Raw genomic sequence first — 11,405 nt, 5'->3', positions numbered from 1 at the left:
TTTGTTCATAACTTGCCATAGGAAACTTGCCCAAATGTTAGCCAAACTTCTGAGAATGATTGTAAACTTGTACTAGTGTACAATTAAAAACTCACCAATGGCAAATGCAAAACAGCAGGGGGCACAACATGCACAAACTAGCTTGTGAACTGCAAGTTGCAATGTATATTAATAAGAAAAACAAATAAATAAATTACAGATATAATTTGCATGATTTTACTTGATTTTTTTACTCAATATACTGTTAGAACTAATATTACTATTGTGTATGATTTTCTGCAGGGGAAAACAAATTTGATTCAGATCTGTTATGGATACATCAATCCAATGCTGTTCAAATGGAAAAATCAAACTCAGCAGACAGTGTCTGTGAAGTAACCTGCAACACTGATGAAAGACACATAACAGTTAGTGAAGATGGTCTAAAAATATACAGGAAATGCTGGTGAGACTCTTTTGAGATGAGAGGACAAGAGACTCTTTGGTGTAGGCAGTGCTTGTCATTCACTAGAACAGAAAACCCAGGGCTAGGGCCACTTCCTGTAGGTAAAAGATTGACACAGTAGAAGCAATCAAAACAGAAAGGCAAAAAACTGTTGCATGTTACTTACAGGCCGAGCAACAGTAAGGTACGGCATCCACAGAAACTTCATCGTTTCAAGGAATGTAATGGAAATGAGCAGGACAATCACTTTATTGTTCTTGGCCTCACAAGTGTCCTTCACAGGTAAAATAATTTATCTTGCTCTTCACATACTTATTGCACAGGGTGTCATAGATCTAGATACATCTAGCACATTCAGCGCTGAGTTTTAATGGTTTACTATATCGGTTGTGAAATCTGTAACCGCCGCTGTCTGGAGTAAATGTTTAGAAATGTAAAATTACAATTTGTGTGTGTTTTTTACCTCTAAAAAAACATTGAGATCAAACATCAGGACATCGTCATGGGGTCATTTTAATTTCCCTGTACAACCAGCAAGTCTTGTAGCATAAAATGTAACGTCTAAGACTTTTAAGTGACGACTGTGCAATACACTATTGAGTTTTGCAACATCATTTCTGAAAAGATGAAGGGTTTTCAGCATTACTGTGTTGATGGTTTGTAACTGTCACCTTCATGTTTAAATGTTGTTTCCTGAGATTAAAAAGAAGATCCAAGAAAAGCAATTCTAACTCTCTGAAACCCACACAATCTCCTCTGAGAAACTCAGAATTGACAGGATCACCAAATGGCAGCTTTTCAGAAAGTCATCAACACGAATGGCCGCTTAGACACACCTTATTATTTGTAGGTGTAGGATACCTTATTATTTGTATTTGCCAAATGTAATTTAAAACAAATAATAATTAGCAAAAGGTTATTATATTTTCCTTATTATTATCATTGATATTATTGTGTAGTGGTTTAAAAAGTTATACTAGAATACAGCAATAAATCATGCAGAAAGTAATTATGTATCCAGTAGTATATTTACTTAGCTAAATGAAAGAGTTGATTAACGCTTTCTACCTGTATAATACGAAAGCTCAAAGCTTTTTTAAGAAAAATAGTACTAGTTATAGTTAGAGGAGTGTTTGTTTCTGAATAAAGTAATATTTTAGAAACATACCTGACCTTTACTAGAGCATTTGTACAAATACACAGAAGCTTTGTGCTGCATATTAATAACAAAACATGCCAAAAAGAAAACAAGCTCATTTTCGACCCTTATTAAATATGTCTGTGTTTGCTGCCACACCTTAAGTGGAAGAGGCAACAGAAAGAAAAATAGATAACAGATGGCACCCATTTACATATACATTTTGAATGTACAACCATTTTAGCCAAAATCCAAATACACATCTGCTAGATATGTCTGACATTCAGAACAAACTGCAAAATCGTTCAATCTGTTGTATATGATAATGCTATCTTATCAGTCAATTTGGCCTAATTAAAAAAAAAAACTATTTCTCTTTTTCTTAATTCATCATGATTGAGTGTTGCTGTAATGTTGAATAGAATCGCACTAGATAAACAACTTCTTCAAGGTAATTAGTAGCCTAAAATAATAAAACCTACAATCTTTTCTTTATCACTGACGATTTTACATTTTTAATCAATCTGAAGCACCTCTTTGTGTTTTTCATTCTTTTATATTAAGCAAACAAAATTCAGCGATATTGATAAGTAATGCATTAGTGATAAAAGTGTAGTTCGGTATGAAACAACGTACAGAACTACCAAATTTTGCTATAAGTTTGATTGCATCTTAATAATTGCTGTTAAGCATTCATCGTGTCTTTTTGATTATGCCTTTAATTGATTTTTCCGTACATTTCTGCCATATGTACATAAACTGAGTCACCTCTGATAAGCTAATACTAAATATTATAAAAACATTAATTTTCTGAAAAGTTGCTTTGCAAACAATTTGTATCGTAAAAAGCGCTATACAAATAAAACTGAAATGAATAAATGTACACTGCAAAAAAAAAAAATAAGAATCTGGCAGGATATCTGTTATTTTTATGCAATGCCTTAATGCTTAAACACAATGCAATTCAATGCAAAATTCAAAATAAAGGTGTTTTACGGAAAATGTCTTTTTTCTTTATTTTAATACAGCACCAGTAGTGTTTTTTTTTTTTTTTGTGTATAAAGATTTTATTTGTCTAGTCATATATACTGTATATTGAGTGTTTCCAAGCCCTTGTTTCTTTATTCAATGATCTTGCAGAAGAAAACAGCTTTTTGCCCCTATGGCACGTGAAAGGTGTGTGGTCAGTTTGCTAACCTTCATCCTCCGGCCCCCATAAATAGCTATATGATCTGTAGTGATGCAATGGGGGCTTCACTGTTTCGTGCTCATTCTTGCACTTATTTAGACCCATGCAGAGAAACCACCAAACAAGATGACACACACACATTTACACAGAGATCAGAGAGACACACACAGAGGAGCCTGGGCCCCTTCTGCCTCAAACAGGAAGGCATGAGTGCAGTTTTTTTATAGACATTTGTTATGTGACCCTCTAAATGTTCTTAATGTAGAAACAAATTACTAACGAGAGTGAGAAATGAGATTCATCCCTATTACATTTAATTATGCAAGAATTGTCTAAAATAATATCTTAGTAGTTTAAGATCACAGTACCGAATGAACTCTGTTGACGAAGCATATGGTTCATCTCTTTAATGCATTTTTCTAATAACTGTCTATTTATCTAAATATTATTTATAGATTTATACATTTCAACGGCAGTAGAGTGGTGACTAGACCAAAGTTTATTTGATTCATGCTTGCATTACACTGTTTTTTCTTCTCTCAATTATACTTCAGTGTTTTGTTTGTCCTAATGATAGGTAAGAATCATTAGTGCAGAAATATCTTAATATCTTTGTGAACTGATTACAGTTAAAAGTCAAGTTAGATATTGAAGTTTATTTAAAAGGACCTTACTAAATTAATAGATCGCAATGCAATGATCGTTAAGTATTTGGACATCTTCCTCTGTTAAAGAGGAACAATTATTAATGCATTATATATTTTGCATACAAAATAATCTACATCTAAGTGCACTTTAACTCGACTCTTGTCTGTTTAATTGAATTTCAGTTGTTTGTACCATTTGGGTTGTGCAGTTATGACAAACCATGGTGCGTATATTGGTATTTGGAAGATTTTCATATACACATTAACGTTATTTCAAGTCTCGCTCGTTAATAATTATGTTTTATTAGAAAATGCATTTAGACTTGTTTTGTTCACAGTCAAGACACAGTCTTCATGAAACATCAACTAATCTCAAATATTATTTATAGATTTATTTTGATTATTCTGTTAAATAAGAGAGTCCGCGGCATATTGAGCAGTCCGGTTAAATGTTCCACACATGTGTGCACTATTTTTGTATTTATTTATTTGAAGAGACAGTGTACTATTTTTAATAAATGTTTCCATTGATACCGGATATAGTCAGAGGTTAATTATCATCCGCAGGCAGGTCGTCACTAAACCAGCTTTAAAAATGACACAAAATGAATACTACACAATACAGTACGTACAATATATTAAGACACCTTCTGTAATATTTACATTAAAATGCATATAATCTATATTTCAGCTTTTTGTTGAATTTGCATTAAAATTTCAGTAAGTTTTAACTCGTCTCTGTGGTTTGTTTATAAAGTTGTAAAGCCAGTTTGCATTCTACTCATTTAATCCAATAAAAGCAAGCAGATGATTTGTGTGCTGCTTTTGGGATGCTTTTGTATATGAATCAGTGACAGTGACATATGAATAAAAGCCTTGGGATTGGAAAATTGTATTAACATCCCATAGACATTCAGGCATATTCATTTTTTCAAATGTTTTCCAATCTTCATAGGTGCCTTAAAAATAAATTAGCATCTTAATGAAATCTAAATACAAAGTTTTCTTCTTTTTTTATTTGTATAGTGGTTTAGGTTCTAGTGGTGCTTCTCAAAAACTGTTTTTTTTTCTGAGTTTTTTTCTCTCATTCTTCCATTCGCTTATGTACAGTGTTCTTTCTTGTTTTCTTGCTTTTTACACATTACAAAACCAACTAAGCAGAAAAAGGAAGACGTCAAACATTGCAGAATATCCATAAATAACAAGAACAATACATCAAATTCGAAACACCATGTTTTAGTTGAGTATTTTAATGAAGTCTTTTTTTAAAATGTCTTTTTCTATTTGCAGAGGCCTCGTCTGCAAGTGACCCAACATATTGCTATGTTTTAGATGTTCTGCTGCTGCTGTATTCTATCCTTTTTACTGCTCTCTACTTCAGAGAGAAGGTAAGTTGAGGCCTAGCATGCACCATTTGCTCTAAGTGAAGAAATTGACCTCATGGTTCAAACCGATAACCTGTCTTCTGCCTTGTATGGCTTAGTTTACAAAGGAAGGGCCTGTTCCTCCAGATCCTGCATCGCCGGAACGTAACCCCAATGAGCCTGTCTATACAGTGAGTTCTCATTAATAAATGTCTCCCAAACAGAGGTTCATGTTAAAGGTTCAAATATACTTCATGTGTTGATGTGTATTGCATTCAATGGGTTATTCTTACTATGAAGTGCGTTTTCGTCTTCTTATCATGGGTGTAATATCTGATAAAAATATTAAACTTTTATTGTATCTCAGAGCCACACTTAATTAAACATTGGTATGAGTTTTAAACAATTTCACTACTTGCGTTTGAACTTAATTTTGGTTTGTTGCCATATTTGTGATGTGCATGGTTGCTATGAACGTCAATTTATGAAGTTCCTTATTTTATCCTTACTAAAATCAAAAACGTTATATAGGTTAGTACAACAAGTAGGCTTTTATTTTCGCCACCTGTTATATCTCGAACAACTCAGATGGTCTTTTGGCATCCTTAAAACAGCTAAAATCCTACTTTAAATATCAAAGAATACATTAACATTGTTGTGATATATGTGTAATGTGTAAAGACACAATTAAGTGATCAATTTAGGCAGTGTTAATACTGGTTGCATATGGTTACAACACCATATGTGTTTGCGAGAGCCTGTTTACCATACAAATATGCACCCTGACTCATTTTTAATCTAACATTTTTACTGAAAAGGTTGAAAAACTCAAATTATATATAAATACTTCAAGGTAAACACAAATATATGTAGGCTAGGTACTTTTCCATTTTTACTTTATTCAAGTCTCACGATAATTCAAAACCTGAGTTGGCCAGAGGTTCTTAAAGTCGGGTTTAACCCTTCATTAAGCATATTTATGTTTAATCGTTACAAAATTCACTGGAATGACCCAAATAATACTAAGTCAACGTGCATGCTGTATTTCTTAGGCCTTGGATCTGCCTCAGACGAGTTCCGATTATCAGCAACTGGATAGACCGGTGAGATTATTTTGTGTTTGAATTTATTGAAAGTATATTCACATTAGTCACACTGGCAGATAGAGCATAGCAGTGCATTAAGTGCACATTAATGATATATAGTGTGTTGTAGCTACTGTTCACTTCCTGTCTTGATCCCCAATCTTGTTTGCAATCAGTGATTCAATGATAAAGGTTAAAGTGAAGTTCTGAAAGGGAAATAAAAAAGGAGTTTTTTTTTTTTTTATGTCTACCAATATCTTCATGTTTCAGATCAGAAGACGAGAGCCAGAGACACATTATCAGGTCAGTAACGCTTGCGAAAAAGGATGTGAGTAACAGATAAGATGAAGCAGATATACCTGCTGCCCTCCTGTGGTTGTTTACAGTCTAACGCTAACATTTAGTAACCGCTCTGCAGTGGTGGTTGGTGTAGGCTATTTACTTTGGTTTGTATATTTTCCAGGAACTGAGAGCACATACAAGTGACGAATACCAGGAAATACGAACTAAGGGGAAAAAAGTAAGTGTATCAGGCCAACGCAACGATTATGAGAGACGTGTGTGGGTTGTGGGGTTAGGAAGTGCTTTTGATGTGAGGTTTACCCAGTGGTGTGATGCATAATAAATATACTTAGCAATCAATATAAATATAAATGTTCTATTTCTGTCTGCAGCCTCGCAAAGCAAAGGGCCAATCTAACGAGGTAGTGTACCAATTCATTTTTAACACTTGGTTTGATTTGTACCTTATTCATATATTTGTAAACTTAAAAATACCTTTGTATGACCACCTGGTGTATTACATTTATCTGTTCATAAGATCATCTATTTTGGAAGTTACTATTCCCAAATGTATCATCTTAAGTGTTCTAGATAGGTTTAAAACAGACTACAGTCACTTGTTTATTCCTTTAAAGGGTCGAACAGGGAAAAGCAGGGATGCAGCTGAGGCTGTGGAGATGGAAACTCTTCCCACTGCAATTAACAATTAACACAATTAGCACAAGCACAGGAGCAACTTGTATCTGCCAACTAACAGACAAATTCTATATCTTTGTTGGATGCATTTTTATGTCTTTTTTTGTATTTGTTACTTTGGCTAATCTGTATTCTGTAGTCTTGCATACACTACCATTCAATGGTTTGGTGTAGGTAGGATTTTTCATTTGAAAAAAAAAAAAAAATTAATACTACTATTTAGAAAGGATGCATGAATTTGATCAAAAGTGTCAGTAAAGGAATGTTTAAAATGTTAAAAACGTCCTTCAAATAAATGCTGTTCTTTTGAACTTTCTATTCAAAGAATCCAGAATAAAAATGATCATGGTTTTCATAAAGATATTAAGCAGCACAACTGCTTCCAACATCATATATATATATATATATATATATATATATATATTTTTTTTTTTTTTTTTTTATAACCAGATCAACACATTAGAATAAATTCTGAAGGATCATGTGACACTGAATTCTGAAGTAATGACTGTCAAAATTCAGTTTTGCCATAACAGGACTAAACAATATTTTAATATATATTAAAATAGACAAGTTATTGTAAAATTGTATTATTGTTGTACAGTATAACTGTTTTGCTCTATTCTAATTAAATGCCTTGGGGAGCATAAGAGCCTTTTCAAAAACATTAATAATCTTGCAGACCCCAAACTTTTGATCAGTAGTGTGTGTTATGTATGTACAGATGGAGAGGTAGTGCTGTTATTTTCTACATATTTTATACATAAAAGTGCATATTTTGTGTGTACTGTAAAGCATTAGGTTAAAAATAAATAAAAATGATATCAACTCCATAAATTCATCAACATGATCCAAAACATGAAATATATTTAAAGACGAAAAACATGTTAGAATATTAAAACACTTGGAAAATGGTTTAATGTTTACAACAAAAGAGAACTGTACAGTTACAGTAAAAGATATATATAAACAAACAAAATACAGCAGACAAATGCATCAAATCTACCATGTATCCTGATTCACATACTTATATTCTACACAATCATTCAGATCTAAGCTACGGTGATGTAGCCATTTAGCGTTCAGTCTTGGGTGTGTGTGTGTGTGTGTGTTCGCTTGATAACAGGCCATGAGTGGCACTAGAGTTCAGGTCTGTAGTGATACTCAGAATCAAACCAAACCTCACTATTACAACAGAGAGTTACAGCGTTCTGAAGGGAGATTTAGAAGTATAGACATCTACAGTATGTGACCAGGTGAGAATGGAACACATTCCTTGAGCTTCAGCCGTATGAAACATGGAAAGAGTATAGAGAGGGATTTATTTTCTAAATCAGTGACCAATTAATTATGTACAGTCTTTTTTTTTTTTTTTTCATTTTGGTTTTAAAAACAATGATAAGTTGGGCAGTGAAACTGATATCACATACACCGAAATCCAAAAACATACAAAAATACTATTTATTTCACCTACAGTAAGACAGTTTTGCAGTTAAATTCCATGCTGTGACAGAAAAAGAGCAACAGATCCAACGAACAAGAAAATTAAAAAGGACAAACTTTTTTTTTTTCATAAGCATCTCAGAAAAATACCAAAATATACATCTAAGCTTTGGAATTACTGAGGTTAGGACTACTGTCAGAGCTGGGTTCTGTTTCTTAATACACAAGCTGCAGGGTTTGAGAAGGAAGAGGAAAAAGAACAGAGTAATCTTTGGTATCTGCATTTGTAAAACATTTCATATTTGGATATTTTTGCTTTGGGATAGAGCTTATAGTTGCTTTCGACTCTCCACTCGGCATAAAACTATTTCCATCTGAAAAGGACCGTGTCGCACAGATGCTGTCCTTGCAGGATGGAGGACAACGATGCATAGTTGCACAGCTGATAAAACCAATTGAAATCACGATAGTGGAAAAAGCAAAGCTAGATAAAAGACATCGACAGAACATCAAAACCATGGGATGACGGCACCTAAAAGATGACTATGGAGAGACGTTGCGTGTTTTCTGTAGACAATCATAGAAACAGTGTTGCCTTGCTGCAGCCACAGAGTGGAACTACAGAGGACAGTTTATCCTGAGCAGGTTGCAGTGAGCCCAGGACATCCTTCAGCGTGTATTAGTAAACATCACCCAGCCCATGAGGGGTTACTGTAAGTCCTTTCCAGAAGCCGGCAGAGCAGTTTTGCTTCCTCTTTCTACTAAAACCACTTGGCCACACGAGTGACCAATGATCTAAAACCACAAGCTGATGGTTGAGGCAGGGCACTAGTAGAGAGAGTTTAGTCCATACAATCACTTTGAAAGTCTTTGGTTACCAATAAGAAAATGAGGAACAAGCAGACCACAAACCCAGAAGAATCAGTGGCACAAACCCTGCGACAAATAAGTGTTGGGGGTTCATAAAGACGACAGCTGTCAAATCTTTAAAAAAGCTTTGGTATAAAATTTATGCGCTTTAGTGTGAACTTAAATTTGTATCAAAAGCAAAACATAAATTCGTGGGGTGGGCTTCTAATATGCATCAGCTTGTGCGGTCCTCTGGGTATCCATCCGGTTCCTCACTCCAAACTTTAAACAGACATCTGCAGGCTTCTGTTCTGGGACAGAACTTTTTTTTAAATATATATTTTATTATTTAATCTTTTGAAGTAGATTAAAGCAAGTTTTTTCTCCGTTTCGAGTTATAAATGAGGTATACAACAGCTCCTTTACTCAGACCAGCTCTCGCTCGGCTCTCTGGTGCATGACCTCTTCTGTAACTATCCTATTTTGTCACTAGACTGAAGGTCTATAGCGCCAAACCCCGCTACAATCGAGAAACTATCCAATCACAAGTCAGAGCATCCAGACACGCAAAAATCAAGTGCCAGAAAGGATCCACAACAACTTCAAATGTACAAAGCTGCTGCCAGGTTCAACATCCTTGGATAAATCACATCCGAAACATCTCATGAGCACACAGGTTCAAAAAGATATCATTTACAGCCAAGTGGTCAATTGCATCAAATTATGCATGATGCTTCCTTATGTCCACTTAAAAAAAAAAAAAAATCCTGTATTTCTTACCGATATGTCTCACTTTTAAGATATTACATCAGACAGAACCTCTCTAAAGTATTATGATTTAAAGTAAATACACCACTAGCGCCCCCTACATATCAGCTGGAGTGGAGTTATTAGTAAAGCTTTTAACAGGTATCCAACCGGCTTGAATTTTACCTACAAAATAGGTAGCAACACCTCTAAAATATCACAAGACACAAATAAAACTCACAGCGTTATTTTCATGGTTGATATGCACCATATGAGTTTGACACTGGTGCATGCTCGGTTGCATCCTCTTTCATATGTGCGCGCACACTTGAGTTCACAACCGAAACAAAATCATCTCTCACCTCAACATATTATAGTTTCCTACAATGTGTCAAACTCTGAAATAATAGTAAGGCATAAATGATAAATGCAAGTTTTTGTTAAACTAAGAAAGCCAGTGACGTTGCTCCCTCATGATATACAAAAAAAAAAGGCATAAAGTAAATTCAAATGATTGTTTAAAAGCAACATGGCAAATTAAATTCATTAAAAGCAACAAAAATGTAAAAAATAATTCTAAGTAAGAATAGTTTGGTACTATCAAGTCTGTTACGTCAATGAAAATGAAAGCTGTGAGGACCATCACAAGCCCCTCCCACTCAAACAAACCTCATTTAAATGTGGGCAGGGCACACAACAGCCACTCCCACGTCATAAGGGTGTGGTTGCACTTTTTGGTCTGGACTTTTTTTTTTTTTTTTGGTATTTATTTTAGAATAGTTATAATATAAATCAAGTTTTTTTTTTTCTTTTAGTGAATAAGCATAACAAAAACACTACATTCACACTAGATATTAGTTCAAATATAAAATATGAGCATCTTACATAAGTGAATATATATATAGAATTTAGAAAAGAAGTTCTCTAATCTTTGAGTAATTCCTCAGATAAATATATCAGTAACTCCCCATAGTCCTGGCGACCACCGGATCATGACACTAACACGCAAAACAACACACAAATCTACATGTCCAGAGAGGCTACGTTTGAAATTTCCGGACAGAACCAGCGGAATGAGCAGCAACAAGACCCAGCCGCAAAGACAAAGGCTTTTTCTTTTTTTACTTTGGCAAACAGGATAACAAAATATTCATTACAAGTTAACCTGGACATACCCTTTAAGTAGTAGTAGTAGTACTTGAAATAGCAGTAGTAGACTTATATGACATTATTATTATTACAGATTTTCCTGTTATACTTTGTAGTTTGGTTATACATGTTGGTCATTTTAAAATTGGACTGTAAAAAACAGCTTTTGTACATTCTGGAGTTGACTTCTGGTGTCTTTTGCTTAAAGTGAACCTTCCATGTAAGTGCTGCTGAGGTATTTCAAATCATATTAACAATAAAATACAAATAGCATCGCTAGAAAACAGTCATAACAAAAACTGACAGACAGGGCCACAGTAACAAAAGACGAAAGGGACAGTAATGGGAGACTCTTGACCTCTTTGCCACAG

General features: G+C 34.2%; 2 protein-coding genes across 13 annotated transcripts in view; one reads left to right on the top strand and one right to left on the bottom strand.

Annotated features, from left to right (window-relative positions):
- The first annotated feature begins 490 nt into the window (after window positions 1–490).
- Window positions 491–7,636, top strand: LOC128019970 (T-cell surface glycoprotein CD3 zeta chain). The gene is made up of 8 exons (XM_052606428.1): window positions 491–727; window positions 4,710–4,807; window positions 4,903–4,974; window positions 5,836–5,886; window positions 6,139–6,171; window positions 6,332–6,388; window positions 6,543–6,572; window positions 6,786–7,636. The coding sequence occupies exons 1-8, from the start codon at window positions 601–603 to the stop codon at window positions 6,858–6,860; spliced, it is 543 nt and encodes a 180-aa protein (XP_052462388.1). The 5' UTR covers window positions 491–600; the 3' UTR covers window positions 6,861–7,636.
- Window positions 7,637–7,733: 97 nt separating this feature from the next.
- The window catches only part of LOC128019969 (POU domain, class 2, transcription factor 1-like), a 21,429-nt gene continuing 17,757 nt past the window's right edge, over window positions 7,734–11,405 (bottom strand). For all 12 annotated transcript variants that reach the window (XM_052606420.1, XM_052606416.1, XM_052606421.1 and 9 more), the window contains one exon: window positions 7,734–11,405. This exon is cut by the window's right edge and continues 2,665 nt beyond it. The gene's annotated coding sequence lies outside the window, so the exon portion shown is untranslated.

Source organism: Carassius gibelio, chromosome A9, assembly GCF_023724105.1.
Source record: "Carassius gibelio isolate Cgi1373 ecotype wild population from Czech Republic chromosome A9, carGib1.2-hapl.c, whole genome shotgun sequence".
Classification (NCBI taxonomy): Eukaryota; Metazoa; Chordata; class Actinopteri; order Cypriniformes; family Cyprinidae; genus Carassius; species Carassius gibelio.
The sequence above is the reverse complement of the archived record's forward strand: the minus strand, read 5'-3'. Positions and strand labels throughout refer to the sequence as shown.

What these genes read in the sequence shown, in the direction of transcription:
- LOC128019970 (XM_052606428.1), top strand. Translation starts at nt 601, where the DNA reads ATGTTACTTACAGGCCGAGCAACAGTAAGGTACGGCATCCACAGAAAC. An exon ending in CTCTCTACTTCAGAGAGAAG is followed by an intron (nt 4,808 to 4,902) that starts GTAAGTTGAGGC and finishes TGTATGGCTTAG; the next exon opens with TTTACAAAGGAAGGGCCTGT. An exon ending in CCAATGAGCCTGTCTATACA is followed by an intron (nt 4,975 to 5,835) that starts GTGAGTTCTCAT and finishes TGTATTTCTTAG; the next exon opens with GCCTTGGATCTGCCTCAGAC.